We start from the raw sequence: 17,530 nt of genomic DNA, 5'->3' as shown, positions 1-17,530 counted from the left end.
CCATGCATTGGAATTCTTCATGATTTAAATATGAGGGAGCCATTATGTGTTCCTTTTGTTGAACACGCATAAACGGGGACACACACATGGACCCAGAGACACAAGCACATGACACACACATAAGCAAACAACTGCTTATCACACACACACACATAAGCAAGCAACCGCTTATCACACACGTGTACCCTCTCATTATCTCTCTCTCTCTCTCTTCTTTGTGCGAATAATGATATAAACACCATTAGGAAGATCAGCTGACTCTAAAAAAAAATATAACTGATTTAAAATCATATTTAGATTTTAAAAACCCTATTTTGAATTCACAAATAAAAAAAATAATCAAATAACTGATTTGAAGAAAATAATACATTATTATTATTATTATTATTATTATTATCATTATTATTATTATTATTATTATTATCATCAAAATGAAAAATCTTGCTAAGTTATAAAAGGAAATGAGAACACCCCCCCCCCCCCAAATACAGCCTGTTAGGTGGTAGTCAAACCTTGATGGTTTGGTAATTAAGTGCCATGAAATGGCACCAAAAATGAATTCAAAGTCAAAAGTTCCAATGGAAATAATTTCAGAAAGATATATGTCAGAGTTTATTAAATTTTAAGAAAATATATTTATTAATAATATTTATTTCACTCTGTAAATGGGTGAGAAAGCAAGAAAAAAAAAAAAAAAGAAGAGATAGATAATAAAACTAAACTAAATATTAGACAACCAAGAAATTTAAATTGCAAAATCAGTCCAGCTTTGAGGTGAAGCTAACGTTAACAGTTTATTCTGCTAAAATAAATGGTGCATGTATAATGGAAGTGACTTTGAAGTCATCTAAAATAAGAAATCAAAGTAAAAAAAAAAAGCATCTTTGCTGATATCAAATATGAAAAGTGATTTTTTTTTTTTTTTTCATCAAGGACATGATCACATCGCAGTTCGACTGTAACAACAATACTTTAGTATTTCTGTTATGTTGCAGTCCATTGTGCAGTATGTTAACATTATGTGCAGCAGAAGGCTGGTGCACATTGCTGACAAATGATCTAACAAGAGCAGATTTGCAGAGGAATTATACTTTTTACTGTAAAAAATGGGTGAATGTGTTTTTAGAATATATTTTCTCAGAGGAAGTTGTCCTGTTACTTGTTATTGGAGTGTTTAGAACAAGGAGTACTCCATGTGGAGTATCATCCATCAGAGTCTCCATTAATAACCAAATGGATTAAGGCTTTTTAGAATATATCTTCTTTAACTTCATCGAATGGAGTATTCTTGTTGCTGGAGAGTTTGGAACAAGGAATGCTCCATGCAGAGAACTCATCCATCAGAGTTTCCAGCCATTTTTTAAAAGCCAATATTCCTGAGTTTCTTACACATGGAGATTTACAAAAGTTGAATAACAACGAAGATTTTGGTGAGACATTCTCTGAAAAGAGAGTCTTTGAGTAGGAGAAGTGGATTATGTTAAGAAATGGCTATCAAACTCAAACTACAGAGAAAGAACTGGATTAATGGCACTATATATTGAATCTTAACTGGTAAATAAACAAGAATAGTTGATTGCAGATTGAGAGATCTAGGAGTGAACCTAGCTTGTATTCCTTGTTTTTTACCTTTTTAGTAAAGAATACTCCAAATGGCAGTGAGATTTATATTGAAAATATTCACCAATATTTACTGCTAGAAGTATATTCCTCCTCCTCCTCCTCTTACCATAAAGGCCCCTACCTTTGTTCAAAATAGTTGTACCAACCTTCTTTTCCACATAGTAATAATTTCTGTATGTCTTGTCTCTCAAATCTATGAATTATGTGAAATGGTAACCAATGGCAAACACTTTAATGAATGACTATCCATTGTTGCTTTTGTGGTCATTGTTATTGTAATCAAACTCCAGATACTTTAGCCTGTCCCACACATCAAGAACATACAATACAAGTTAGAAAATATTTAGTTTCCCCAACAAAGAATACTGAAATTATATTTTATATTAAATTGGAGGAGGACAAAATAAAAATAAAAAAAACAAAACCCCTGAAATTTTTACTTTAATTTTAAATAACATTTATTTTAGATAAATAATTGAATAAACTTCAAAGATTAAAATAAAATGAATATTTAAAAGTTTACTGTAAATTCGGTTCCAACTTATTTATAACAAAATAAAGCAGATTCTAAGTTTGTGTAACGTTATTTATGTGGCTCTTTGTAATTAGAATTGGTTGGATGTTTATAAGTTGGGGCTCTTACTAAGCAGCAGCTTGCTATGGAAGTTTAAACCCTAGAAATAAAGTGAGAGGCTGATATATGTATATAATATAGTGAATAAATATTGTATAATCCATTAAAACTACATCTTATAGATGAAAAGGAAAATCATTAGTGTTAATGATAATTCATGTCAAGGAAAGTAAGGGAGACAAATCTCAAATCTAAATTGATTAAAAATTAAATGTGGACATGCAGTGGTGAGTGAATCTGGTCTTTTGTACATGAAAAGAGATAACGTCAAACATATTTCTGTCTTATTAGTCCTCCTCAGTAAAACATTTTCAATCTTCCTTACCAGACTTTAGAATGATTGTGACAATAATAAGTAGGTTTTTCACTGACAAAAATGTTCATTAATTAAGTAGTGAACAAAAAAATGATGGAAAATTTGCTAGAAATGTCTTCTGTGAGAAGACTCCATAGTTAACTGGTGACTCATGTATTTAATTTGGTGAGCCTAAAACACAGAATGTGATTAGGTGGTGTTTATTACTATCAAAGCAGTTTCCAAAAATTTCTCTCTCTCTCTCTCTCTATTTATATATATATATGAAGTGCCTGTCCCTGTGCATACACACTGCACACAGTGCGCATAATAAAGTGCACACACTTGTTTATGATCATGCGGACACTGACTTTATTAATTATTCGTTCTGTTAATTATTGGTCACAGCTTCTATTCTGTTTATTACTGAAATGTTTTGTAGCAGTGTTTATTTTTCCAGGAATAAAATATACTTTCTGATTTTGCTTTATTGAATGAAAAAAAACAAACAAAACAAACAACACACACACACACACACACACACACACACACACACACACACACACACACACACACACACACACACACACACACAGGGGCAAGATGGAGGGAGTGGTTGCCCTGTAGACTTCTGTTGTATTGTTTTTATTTTTCTAATTTCCTTATTAAACTCTAAAGAAATGTCAATTATTTATTATCAATAAAAATGAATAAACAAACAATTTTTAATGTTCTTTTTTTGTTGGTGATGTTTGATTATTTAATCCTAATTTTATTTCTGTAAATATTGTTTTGTAACTTGTATGTTCGACTTTTATAATTGCCGTGTATTTATTAAAACTTTCAAAATTATATTCTTGATGTTCAATTGCATTAGATTATCTCCATCAAATTCTTACTGTTTCCTTCTGTAGAGACTGCTGGAAATGAAATGTGTAAGCAAGACAGGGTCTTTGGCCCATCTTGGAGGGCAGTAAATCTGAATAAGAATTGAATTGGTCATTGACAGCTTATCCGATCCATGTTGGTATGGAAATGTTGAAGTAAAATTATGATAATGATGATGACAATGATGGTGATGTTGATTCTGGATTGTAAAGTTTATAGATGACATTTCTTCTGTTGCGGAGTGGGTTGGAACCTGAAATCATGTGGTTGGAAACAAATTTCTTACCACACAGCCAAGAGATATATATATATATATATATATATCTGTATCTTTTATTTATCTCAGCCACTAGATTATGGCCATGCTGGGGCATTACCCTGAAGAATTTTAATTGAACAAATTGATCCATGTGCTTATTTTTAAGACTGGTAGTTATTTTATTGATCTCTTTTGTCAAACCACTAAGTTACAGGGATGTAAACACACCAACACAAGTTGTCATATAAAATCTGTTTGGCTAATCTTCATGTCCTGTTGAGTTCAAGTTGTTTGCATGGAGATTAGCCACAGCGCAAATGACAAATTAAAAAAAATAGAAAAAATTAAAATCAGAAGACTATCACTGAGATTAACTGATAGGTAATTCACCTTAATAAGAAACAAGGCGGGGATATTAGGCAGAGGGATATAAAATGCTCACATCCATTTTGTTGACAACATCCATGAAATGTCAACCTGGCTGACTGAGACAGCTTCACTCACCATCACATGAACGTCCCCATTTTTCACCCCACAACCTGGCCCTCAAGTGCTGTTAGTTCAGTTCATTCGAGTTTGAGGATCACTTCCTTCCACTCATGAGAGTATTAAAGGCTCTGAGTGTGGGTATGAGTACGGCTCTTCTTCCGCTCACAAAACTCAAACTCCTCTACACAAATCTGCTTTGTCCTCTCCTTGTCACTTCAACTGTGACTACAATGGTTTCTGCTCTTCTGAACTAACATGGTTCTGGATAAATAGATAAAATATATATATATATATATATCCAATAATCTCCTCCTTCAATAATCCTTACAGTCTCTCCCCTTTTCCCCTAAACACTATCCCTAAATGTTGTTCCAAACTGCAACCCTCAAGAACTAATTAACAAATTCTAGAAGTCATAGTGATTGTCGTCTCTCCATGCTGCACTGTTGTCATCATCATCATCATCGTCGTCGTCATCATCAATTATTATGCGATATCAAGGCAAGGAGACAGTAATGAGTGCACACACACATATACCACCATCATCATCATCATCATTTAATGTCCATGTTCCATGCTGTCATGGATTGGATGGTTTCACAGGATCTAATGTGTCTCTAAGAGCTGCAACATCTCCCTTGGCATGATTTTTACTGCAGGGGTGCCTTTCCTAATGCCAACAACCTTACAGCATGGACTGAATGCTTATTTACAGCATGGACTGCATTGTGTATGTTTAAACATACATACATACACACACACATATCTGTAAGATTCAGAGATCGAGGCGTAGGAAGAAAGTTAGCTTCAAGCAATCTGTAATAAATATATTCTGATTGAATCTTCTAGGCATCAACATGTACCTCCTTGCAACAATGTAACATTTCATCTAATCAGGATATCTTTGACCTGAAGAGTAGCCTGCGGTATACACTTCTCTTGGATATTTACCAATTCTGAAGTTCCACTCGCTATGAAACATATGTAGCCCAGATTTTATCTATGCCATTCCATAACTCTTGTATATATATATATATATATATATATATATACATTTATCAATTTGTGTTGCAAGATTCCTGATGTGAAATCGTGTATTGAAACAGACATTGTTGTATTTTGGGATGATCATTTTTTTTTTTTTGCTAAATAAACCCATGCACTTTCTATGTTTTTCTTCACTCATTTATTTCTGTTCTTATCTTAACTCATGTCCATTGTCCAGAAATCTTTCGTTACACATATGTATTTATTCCCCCCCCCCCCCCAATGACCATCCCAAAATACTACCATATATATATGTATATATATATATCATCATCATCATCATCATCATCATCATCATCATCATCATCATTTAACGTCCACTTTCCATGCTGGCATGGCTTGGACGGTTTGACTGAAAACTGGTAAGCCAGGGAATTGCACCAGGTTCCAATCTGAAACATTAGATGATACAATCCTAAATATACTGTGTCTGAATAAGCGACAGGATAGTCATGGTTGGAACATCTTTGACCATAATTCTGCTGGATTAGAGGTGACCTGGGGCTATACAGTAATAATGAATATAGCCATGGAGAAAAAACAGAACATTTGAGATGTGGATTGTTGGCAGATTGAACAGCATCAGTTAGAAAGAGAGGATAAGAAATACAGAATGGCTTGGAAAAGAGGAAGTCCAAAGACAGCTGTTGCGAAGAATCAAGTTGAGAAAGCTTTCATGTTTTGGACATAATGTAATGCATTATTTCTGATGGAATGGTCGCTGCTGAAATACTTTTGACTACAGGCAGCTGGATCACAACTGTCCGAGAACAACAGTGACAAGAAGGAAGGACACATTAGATAATGTACTCCTAGATACACTGTGTCTGTTTAAAAGATGAAATAGTCTCAACTGGAGCACTTGGCTATAGGTCTGCTGGATCCAACAACAACAACAACCACAGGATTTATTCCATATTGATAAATCTCACATCTGTCTCAATGAATAAAGTTTCCTGTTATTTTGGTCAATCAGTAACATTTACGAGGATTTTGTGTCAAAAGTAATGCACAAAATGCTACAACTTTGGCTTTAACTCACAAAGTTTGTTCAAATTGCATGGGTTGGTTGGGTGATCCTCCCTCTTTTGTAATTCTTCCTTTTGTTGTTCTTCATTGCAGGTAAATAATGGGTTCCGAGCAGAAGCAACATAGGAACCATCAAAGAGTTCTTGATGAAGGAAGTGGAGTGGATCTGTGGCATCCAGAGAAGGCAACAGGTTGTTTCAAGAGAGGACACTATTGAAAAGAACAATGTGCACAGATGGATGAAGTTTAAAGAAGGGGAAAAACCAACATTGAGGACAAAACACACAGTCGGGGAGCATCAATTGTGAGTCTGACATGAATCACCAGTGATTGAATGAATTGATCCATGCAGACAGATGAGGCACCATCTGTGAAATTTCTGCACAACTGGACTGTGGTCACTATGCATTTCAGAAGATGGCAGAAGACTTTGGGTCTTGGAAATTGTGTGCCAATGGTTGCCTCAGCAGTTGATGCCTGATTTGGAGCGAAAGATGGAAGTCTGTTCTGATCTACTGGATGTGTTTAAAGCCAATGAAAACTTTTTTTCTCCCCTGGTGACGGAAAATAAAATGTAGAAACAAAGGCTAATCCAAAGAATGGTGCCAAACCTCTTCTCCCAAGTCCTAAGAAATTCAAGAGCTGGTGACCTGCACAGAAAGTGATGGTGACTTTTTGGGAATGACAGGGCATCATTTTCCTTAATCTTCAGGACATGGCTGTACCTCGAACTGTGAGCATTGAGACACTCAGAAACTTTAGAGAATCCATTTGGAAGAAGCGATCGCCTGAAAATCCGAAAAACAAACCCAGTCCATGTTGACAATTCCCACAGATCTTTGCAACTGATCAGAGAATCAGAAAACGGAACTGGTTTCCATCCATTGAACAGCCTAAATCTGGTGCCGTCTCATCATCTGTTGGTTTGGTCGAATAAAGAACAGTGTATGAGGAAAAAGATTTGATGATGCTGATGAAGGGAAAGAATTTATGAAGAAACGAGTACAACAGAGCACACCTGAACATTTTGGTTCAAGAGTTGGAATTAGTAAAAGCACAAGTGCATCAGCTGTGATAGAGACCTTTGTATAGTGGAAGAATCAATCAACCAACCCCTGTAATTTGAATGCCCTGTGTCAGTTAATAAATGAAATTATGCCTATTTTTGCATTACTTTTGGTTGAACAATTGTACAATGGATCTTGGTAAGTATTTCTCTGGCACTTGGACCCTTCATATTCAAGCAGATTCAATTTCTTCAAGGCTTCTGCTTACCAAATATAATCCAAGATTGTGGTGGAAGGCTCTTGGTCAATGTGTCAAACCCTTGAGATTGAGAACCAAAGTCCTTAAACACCATACTCTGTATTACAAATGATGAAAAGCAGCAAAGGTCCTTCCTAAACCCTTAGTTGTTTTAGGACTTTCAGCATCAGACACCCTCACCAAGGTGACCCAACTGGTGTTGATTGAGCCCTAGCTTGTGTCCAGTTAGCACTGCCCCATGGTAGCACTGCTCTTTCCAGGGATCACACCTGATCTACAACTACTTTGAAGTGACACCTGTTGCTTTCACAACCAATCCAATGGCCTTCTGCCTACTGGCCCCTGTGATGCCAAGCATAGTGTAAACTTTGCTGAGGGAGTGACCTGCAAACCCTTTGCATCCCACCTCAATGTTATTACATCTTGCTTTGTTGTCATAACTACACAAAAGCTCTCATCATATTTCTTCCTCTTACTCTCCTCAATCTGGATCTACCAGGGAACAGAGAGTTCCAACAGAACCAGATACGCACACGCAGATGTTAAGAAAACTATCATATTGAAATGATTTGTTTGTTTATTTTGCATGTGTTGTTCTTCACTGTTAAACAAATTCATTACCAAAACAGTGTTTAAATGGCCAGACACCCTTCCTGACAACTCTTACTTGTTTACATGTAAGGGATCTCTTTCTTCACATGTGCAAAGTCAATGGAAGATTTGGAGTCGGGACAAATGATAACAACAACACGAGTTTTAGAGAAACACCAGTTTAAATGCATACACACACATATTTATATGACAGGCTTCTTTCAGTCTCCATGTACCAAACCCACTCACAGAGCTTTTGTTGGCTTGTGGCTCTAGTACAAAACACTTAGCTAAGTTGTTGCACCCTAGGATTGAGCCCAAAACTATGTGCTTAGGAAGTGAATTTCTTAACCACACAGCCAGGCCGATATATATATATATACTTTATTTGTGGGTTAACAAGGGAGCCAACGGTTTCTTGTGAAGCAATCTTCACAATTGTTCAAGTGTGCCACATGGAAGTGTTGATATTTGTCTCCATTTTGGATGGGTATTGCTATCCAAAATGTGTGTGTGTGTAGTTGGGTGATAGATACACACACACACACACATTATATATATACATATCATCATTATTGTTTAATGTCTGTTTTCCATGCTGGTATGGGTTGGATGGTTTGACTAGAGCTGGCAAGCAGAACAGGCCCACTGGGTTCCAGTTGTCTGCTTTGGCATGGTTTCTACGGCTGGATGTCCTTCCTAATGCCAACCACTTTACAGAATGTGCTTTTTATGTGCAACCAGCTCAGGTGCATTGTATCTTTGGTGGACTCCTACTTGTACACTAAATTCCTTGCTATACTCATTGCCAACCTTCACCTTACTGACAGCATTCCTGTACATGACTTATATGGCTTTCACCAACCACTCATCTATCCCCAGCTTCCTTATTGCCTACCAAATGAGGTGAGCAGAGGACTCTATCAAAAGCTTATATGGGTGTCCCAAAAATCACTGATGGGTTTCAGTTTTTAATAACTTCCTTAACTTTACAAATAAATGCATGAAAATTTCATACAATATAAAGGAAATAAAGGAAATTAAGATGCACAAGTGGAAATTTTGCAACACCACTACATCACATATGAAAAATGACATTGCTTCAATGGCAACCATTTTCGGTTTCGCATACTTGTGCCCTTTCCAAAACTTGCGCCATAACACCCTCAAGAGTTTCAGACCCCACTTCTCTGATTTCTCTATTGATGTTCTCCTTCAGTTGCATCAGGGTCTCTGGTTTGTTGACATAAACCCTCTCTTTCAGGTATCCCCACTAGAGAAAATCTAGGCTAGTCAAGTTTGGGGAACGTGAAGGCCATTCAAGATGGGTCAACTGCTCATACCACAAGAGAAACAACACAGTTGCTACGGCAGTGCTTTGGAGATAGATAATAATCTCCCGCCACGTCAATGTCAACTGGTCTTCACGTTCCCCAGACTTGACTAGCCCGGATTTTTTCTTGTGGAGATACCTGAAAGAGAGGGTTTATGTCAACAAACTGGGGACCCTGATGCAACTGAAGGAGAACATCAATAGAGAAATCAGAGAAGTGAGGTCTGAAACTCTTGAGGGCGTTATGGTGCAAGTTTTGGAAAGGGCATGGGTGTGCAAGGCCGAAAATGGCTGCCATTTAAGTGATGTCATTTTTCATACGTGATGTAGTGGTGTTGCAAAATTTGACTTGTGCATATTAATTACCATTATGTCTTTCATATTGTATCGTAATTTCATGCATTTATTTGTAAAGTTAAGGAATTTATTAAAAACTGAAACCCATCAGTGCCTTTTGGGACACCCTGTATGTATATATATATATATATATATATATATATATATATATATATATATATGTATGTATGTATGTATGTATGTATGTATATCAAAGTATGTAGTATTGTGACTCAATTTCAGCTGATCTTATCAATCAGTTTCACACTGAATGTTAGATAACTGGGCAGTTATCTAATACACATGTTCTTCAGGGATAGCAGGTATGGAAAAAAAATATGGAAACCACCCTTTAAGGGTCACAGTTAAGCACCATTTTCTCTGGCACTGTAATAAGTCAACCAAATTTTATTTCTTCTTTTTTTCATCCTTTTTCTATTGATGTTGATCCAGTAATCAGTCACATTTTCACTCTATGATAGAATTTTCCCGAATCTATCATTGATAATTCATTGATATTTGTTATTTTTCAGGCTGTGGCAATCCACTGTGCCCATGGAAAAGGAAGAACTGGTACCATGATTGCTTGTTATCTGATTAAGTATCACAATCAGACAGCCAGTGAAGCATTAAGAAACATTCGGGAATCAAGACCTGGTTCAGTGGAAACTTTTCAACAAGAAGAATTAATTTATATGTTTGAAAACCAACACAACCTGACAAAAATGCAAAACAAAACTGAAGAATCTCGTTAGAAATAACACCATTAGAAACTAATTAACTCTAAAATTCACAAGGTCTAGAAACATCTTTTAGTTCTTCTTGTAACCAGTTTTAGAAGAAGGCAGGTTATATTTTCATCTTTCCAACTTTTCATTTTTTTTTTTACCATTTTGTTATTTATTCATTTTGTATAATTTTCATTTGAAGTATTTTTGCTCATGTAATTTCAACTGCATATCATTTATAATGTCTTGGCAGTTATTCTACTTTTGATTTTCTTATATTCAATTTTGCTTAATTTTTTGATCTTACTAATAACAATTTATCATCAAGTTAACACATTCCGATTGTAACTTGTAAATTTCCATCTTTCACAAAATGCTTCAATTTTATGTAAAAATGATATTAAAAAAAATATTTCTCATCATTTGAAGCTGTTTTTGAACTTATCATACAGCATTTGTTGGTCTCACTCGTCTTGGAGAGCCTACAATGGCTGTGAGCTCAGCCTTTTTGTCCAGATCAAAATATTGAAAGAATAAGTTAGAATAATTTCACAATTGATCTTAAGTACTTCAGAAGGGATATTTTTGGTTCACTATCTTCTTCAACTCTAAACTTGGATGTGTGTTGTGTTCTAGAACAGATGCACATGAACACCAAGTCAATGAGTTACGTGGAAGCATGGCACATGTTTTGAATTCCCACGTTTTTGTAAATTTAATATTTTTGACTGAATTACAAAAGACCTGGCTATTATTAAGATTAGTTCATCTGTCATTGTTGACGGTGACCAAGGACCTCAGATGGGAGACGAAGATGGGGCACGGTATGTCTGGCTGTGGTCAGTCGGTCTGATGCATGCTTAGAAGGCTTTGCTGCAGGTTGGGCACCAGTGGTCAGTTAGGGCTGAAGGCAAGGAGTTGGCTCTGGACTTGTGTAGTTAGCATTTTCTTTGTGTCCCTGCCATTCTATTCTGTTTGTAAAAGGGTACCATCTCTGTTGGTGCAGCTTTGCCAGGCAGGGCAGTCTTGTGCTTGCATTTCTCAGGTGTTGGGGTTGATCTCAAAACTCTTTGGTGAGGCTTTGAATGTATCCTTCAAGCACTTTTTCTGGTTAGGAGAAGTGTTAGAGATCTGGCTAGGAGACTAGTTACAGTTCTGGCTAAGAGAATTACAAAAGATCTAGCTAGGAGAATTGTTAGAGATCTGGCTAGGAGAATTACTACAGATTTGGTTATGAGAATTACAAGAGATTTGGCTGGGTGAATTGTTATACATTTAGCTCGGTGAATTGTTTCTGTTACAAATATTTTGTTGTATTTAAACAAGAATAATTGAGGTTTTCTGTTGAATTATATTGTTAAAAATGAATGCCATGATTTGAAATCATCCCAGTGAATATTTTTAAAAAGTTGATCAGAAATCATTTCCATTTGAATTATTTGTAAACTCCAGTTTAAACTTCTCTTTCATATGAATAAAATGTATTTCAAACAGAAATTACTTGTTAACTTGAGAAACTGATAAACAATCTATAAATGTTTTAATTGATGATAATAAAGAATATGTTTCAGAAATAAAAAGAAACACGAGAAATAATTATGGTAGAATTAATTGTGGGGATTAGGGAAAATATTTGAGGCTGACTAGCATCGGTTGCAACTACTCTTCATTAATTTCCCTCCAATTCAACTTTATCCTGAAGAAGGATTCTGTCCAGAAGATTGGAGACTCCACTCCTGCCATGGCAATTTCACTGAACTCTGCCGATTTAATTAACATTGGTTGGAACTGGTGAGGTGGGGATGGGGATGTGATTGGACAAACAAGGGAGACAACTCCAAAGGTTTGTTTTTATCAACTGAAGCATTAACTTTGCCATAACTTACACTAGTAAATAACTCAAGTAATTTGGTTGGAATTAATTTAAGAGACAAAAATATTTCCTTGATGGAAATCTAGTAATCTTGATATGCACTCTTCGATTTTTTTTATGGTGTTCCATATATATATATATAGCTTGAACTAAAGTTTCTGTAATGAAACAAGGAGTTTTGGAGTATTCTTGTCACTGTATATACTCAGGTACTCCAATACTCCCTATAGCTTTCTTGTGATTTCATCAGATCAAAGATTCCAAAGTCATTCATTTGAAAGAGTTGTAAGTAAACTTGGAGCAGGAAATGTATTTGTTGAGTTTATCGACATGAAATTTATGTTTGGTCTACTGCCTCTGTATTGTTGAATCTTAGCATTGAGCACTGTTTTGTATATATGTATGTACAAACATATATTAACAAACACACAGGTGCGCACACACACACACACATTTATGTTTACACACATACTTAAATATATCACTTCACCAAAATGGTGTGAATTTACATGGTTATTTAAAGAAACTTAAATATTCCAAGTGAGAGATTAATGAAATCTTGCCTTCTTTCCATAGTCCTAATCTGTCGTCCAGTTTGACACCCCTAACACATCCTTGGGTATCTTCAACAGAATCCATTTTGTTGCAAGCATTCACATCAGATCTCTAGTCGGTCGATAACATCATGTTACCATTCTTAGAGACTCTGATGCAGGTCTTGGATGCTGCCTTTCCTACTTGGGTAGAAATATAGATGGTTAGTTAACACTGGTTGCCTGAACCATTTTGGCAGACATCTCTTGAGAAACATTACTTATGGATGATGATGTTGTGGCTTAGTTTCACGTCAGCCTTCATATGACTTTCTCAGGCATAGCATATCTAAGACTACATTATCTATTGTGTCACCTCCCTTTTTTTAAGATGTTATTTTACTGGTTTCACTTAGTGGACTCTGGCCATGCTGGGGCACAACCATTGATTGATTTTTAATTCATTGTATTGATCCCAGTACAGATGGGTTGGTGTTTATTTTATCAGTCTCTATTTATCAAATCACTAAGTTACCCTTTTAACATAAAGGGACACAACTTGACACCGGTTTTACACCAGTAAACATACACACTCACACACACACACACACAAGTCCTGTTTCTTGTTTATGTTTGTCACAACTCTCTTTGTCTTGCCAATATTTCTTCAGTTTTATTGTGAATTGTTAAAGTAAACCACATCCACTTTGTTTATTGTGAACCAACAAAGTTAATTAGCAATGCATTAATTAGTTGTTTTTAAATGGTTACCTTTTTGGGTTTGTTGTTAATTCCAGTATGATGGTATTACTGGAAAAGTTAGTTTAGATTGTCAATTCTTTGAGCTTGTATGCAACATGAGGTAATGTTAGTTAGTGAGGTTAGATGTAGGTAGAATGAGTTCAAATAGAAGCTATGGTAGTTATTAATTAGTATCAATAGAAGCTGGTAACAAGATTGTTAATGAGGTTCTTGTTATCAAAACGATACACAACAGTTCCTAGTCTTTTTCCATTGTGATCCATTTTGCCAAATTAATAATCTTTTCTTTAAATTTAAAAATTACAGATTTAAAAAAAAAATTGATAAAATTGACATCTAGGAACATTATTCTGCTTTTGTTTGCAGTACGTGTTGTGGCTTTTATGCCTCTCTGTCTCTATAAACTTTTGTCATCATGGCTGTTTCTAATTTATTCTATATCCCAAAGTGGATCATGACCAATAATTTGGGAACTGCTGATACTAAAGAATATGAACATTTTATTAAAAGAGTTGCACAAAGGATTGCAAGAGAGGGAGAGAGTAAGAAGATTTATTTAGTCATAGAAGTTTCAAGAACTACTGAAGAGTATTTTCTCTCTTGAATTCATTCAAAGATCTCATTGGAACTGTATTTCTTTAAAGAAAAATAGAAAAAGAAAGTAGTTTTAAATTTCATTGTTACTATAGTTTCAAATATTTACTCTCTTTATAGTTACTGTGAAGGCACATGGTCTAGTGGTAAAGGTGTTGCACTGACGATCGCATGATCATGGGTTCAATTCCTGGAACAAATGTGCATGTTGTGTTTTTGAGCAAGAGCCTTCATTTTACATTGCTCCAGTCCATTCAGCTGTAAATGGGTCCCCCCTCCCCTGCAATGAACTGGCATCCTGTTCAGGAAGAATGTTGGCCTGACCCCCTACCTACATTCAGAAGCTACAAAATGCAAGGAAGTGTATTGTAACCAGTGGTGTGTAACAACATCTGATAGTCTTGCCAATACACTGATACAGTTATGTAGTCATCATAGTTTCATGTATCTATCTCTCTATAGTGTTACTATAGTTTCATAGAGTTCCACTCTCTTTAAATTTGGTTTTTAAATGTTATTCAAATAAAATGTGTTATATCTTTACCAAATTAGAAAATATAGATTGAGTTCCACTTTACTGAAAGTTTCCAAGGACCAAATTGTGTCTGATAATTCTTCAGAAATCCATGTCATTAGCATTGTTGGAATTACTTCTCCTTTCTTACATACTTTGCACCAGAAAATAGTTTAAATCTCAATCCTTCATATGGAATAATGTCTCCCTGTGAAGAATGATGCATGAACAAATGGTTTGGCCTTTGCAGTTTGTCTTGAAACAAAGTCTTTTCCTCGACTTGTGAATCTTGCTCTTTTGGACAAAATGCTGTACAGTATTGAGTCACATCAGTTTCAGCTCTGAGTTCAAATCATGTCAAAGTCAACTTTACCAATCATTCTTCATGGGTTGATTAAAATAAAGTTCCAATTAAGTATTAAGGGTCAAGCTAATTACTTAATTATATACAATCGATTATATCCGTCCCCCAAAATATGTGGCCTTGTGCCTCCCTTAGAAATCAATAACTATGTTGCTTGCCCCCTCCCCCCTCCCACCACACATCCTTTCTGCTCAATTTTCATAAGGCAGAAGAAAGATAATCAATAATAAGTTAATACTAATTATTCATTGATTTCAAGAGAAGAAATGGGGAAGCTAATAATAGGTGGGGTTTGATCATAAATTAGTGGATAGTGGAGTCTTGGTTGATTTACTCCAATCTAAGTAATCTGCAGTGGTGGCCACTGAGAACATATCGATGTATCTGTGATAACAATACAGTGTTCAAAAACACTGAGTCTGTGGGGTACAATAATTGTTGTTGTTGTTGAGCCCCCTCCCCCCTCCAGGACAGACCTTTTGGTCAAAGACATTCAAGTTGCAGTGATCTGATCTTTAATGCATCCAAAGCTACAATATCCTGGATGTATGGGGCTTCTTTCATATTTTTAAAGACAATATGAGGTGCTTTGCCTGTTATTTCTAGCATGTCTAGTGAGCATGTAATGGCTTACCCCTGCCTCCTCAGTTCATGGTTTACAGTCTAAGAACTGCTTTGATTGGAAAAGATCAATGAACAATATGTTGAGATAGTTAGGATTGATGATCATGTTTAGAATGTTATCGTTTGAGTCCTGCCATGGGTTGTAGAAATGCCAGAGCAGTACTGGCTTAATTTAATAACAGACCTGTTGCAATCCTAATTCCACTAAGCTGCCATATTGCATCTGTTAATCTAGCTTCTGTACCCACAGAATGTTTAATGAAATAGTTTGATAAATCTTATATGACACTACTTGGAAATATTTGTAGTAAGATCTGAAAACAACCAAATGAACTATTTGATACGCTAACTTGCTATGCAACACTCTTGAAATAAAGCAATTGAGTTGAGTTAAAATTTAAATTAACATTAATTTTTCTCAGCTTTTTATCCTGCCATAAAATGTCTAAAATTCTAAAATGTTTATTGTTTAAAAAAACAAAATCAAACATGAAATATTTTGTTTTGTACCTTTTTAGTATAAAAATTGTATTTGATTGAATATGAAAAACAATTTTCCTTTTGGTAAAAAAAAGAATTTAGGTTTTCTCAGAAAAGTTATTTTGTCTTGTACTTGATTCCAAAGCCTTCAATATTCCAAAATATTGAGTTCTTTTCACAAATGAATCAATACAGAAGTCATATTTTTCAATATAATTATGTTTTGAAATAGAATTAAATTCTTGCATATTTTAGCAGGATTGCACTTTTTTTTTTTTTCAGTAGAATTATTTTATATTTAGTTGTTTTTATATTCAAGTATTTACAGAAAATTTATTTTGGCTAGAATTACATTTAACTCTAAACTTGACCATTGTTTTATATGGCACACGCTGTCTCATTGTAGAATTGACATTTTATTGGATTAATCAGTTTTGGAGAAATATTTGTATATTATATCATTATATACAATTCTTGGTCATAACAATGGCAGCAGGCGGTGAACTAATGGTGGCCTGTTAGAGATGACATTACTTTTAGTTCTGTTTGTTGCCAAATATGAGACCAACAGAGATTTCTCGAATGACACATGTCTGTTGGTACAAGAACTTTGGTTGGAAATATTGTTTTGTTTTCTCTCTTTGACTGAGGCCAAATTTTAAATCTTGCTCACCAGTAATATAAATGGTCTTCTGAGCAAGAACTATAAAATCAGGAAAAGAGAAAAACATTCCTACCATAATGGCATTTATTAAAACGTTTTTTCGTCCCTCCATGTTCTAAGGGAATGGCCACAGCACATGGGGGTGATAATGAATTGAAGCTTTCGGCTGCAACTGCTGAAATATGTTACAGAACAAAACAATTGTCTGCCATCTGCAGACAATGTGGGATAATATATCATATTTCTCCTGGTCAAAGAAAAAAAATAATAAATCCTTTGATTTTATTTAAGTTTCTAATTCATAAATCTATTATTAATGATTTTTTATTTTCTTCACAAATAATTCTTCTTTTTATCTGTAATATTTTGAAAAAGTTGTTACAAACTCCATTCTCTTTTTATATCAAAATAAGACAATCTTCCAAATGTCGAAGTTAGAAATAATTACCATGGCTTGTCTTTATCTTTCTATGTTTTCCCATTGAACTGTTTCACCTGTACACTATTCTTTTGTAAGTTCATTTATTAAAAATTGGTTGGATTCTTTATAACACAACTATTTTTATAAATAAAAAAAATTCATTATTTACAAATATTATTTGTT

The 17,530-nt window shown here is 34.9% G+C and overlaps 1 protein-coding gene across 8 annotated transcripts in view; it reads left to right on the top strand.

Annotated features, from left to right (window-relative positions):
• The window catches only part of LOC106868066 (dual specificity protein phosphatase 23), a 51,317-nt gene extending 33,798 nt beyond the window's left edge, over positions 1-17,519 (top strand). For 7 of the 8 annotated variants that reach the window (XM_052972297.2, XM_089361376.1, XM_014913177.3 and 4 more), the window contains one exon: positions 10,324-17,519. In XM_052972297.2, the coding sequence (XP_052828257.1) occupies positions 10,324-10,545 (222 nt within the window). In that variant the 3' untranslated portion in view covers positions 10,546-17,519. Of the gene's footprint in view, positions 1-3,466; positions 3,631-10,323 lie in introns of those variants that run through there. The other variant, XM_089361384.1, reaches the window with a different exon arrangement.
• Positions 17,520-17,530: the final 11 nt, after the last annotated feature.

The sequence above is a fragment of the Octopus bimaculoides genome, chromosome 13 (genome assembly GCF_046866305.1).
Source record: "Octopus bimaculoides isolate indiv1 chromosome 13, ASM4686630v1, whole genome shotgun sequence".
NCBI classification, from domain to species: domain Eukaryota; kingdom Metazoa; phylum Mollusca; class Cephalopoda; order Octopoda; family Octopodidae; genus Octopus; species Octopus bimaculoides.
The sequence above is the reverse complement of the archived record's forward strand: the minus strand, read 5'-3'. Positions and strand labels throughout refer to the sequence as shown.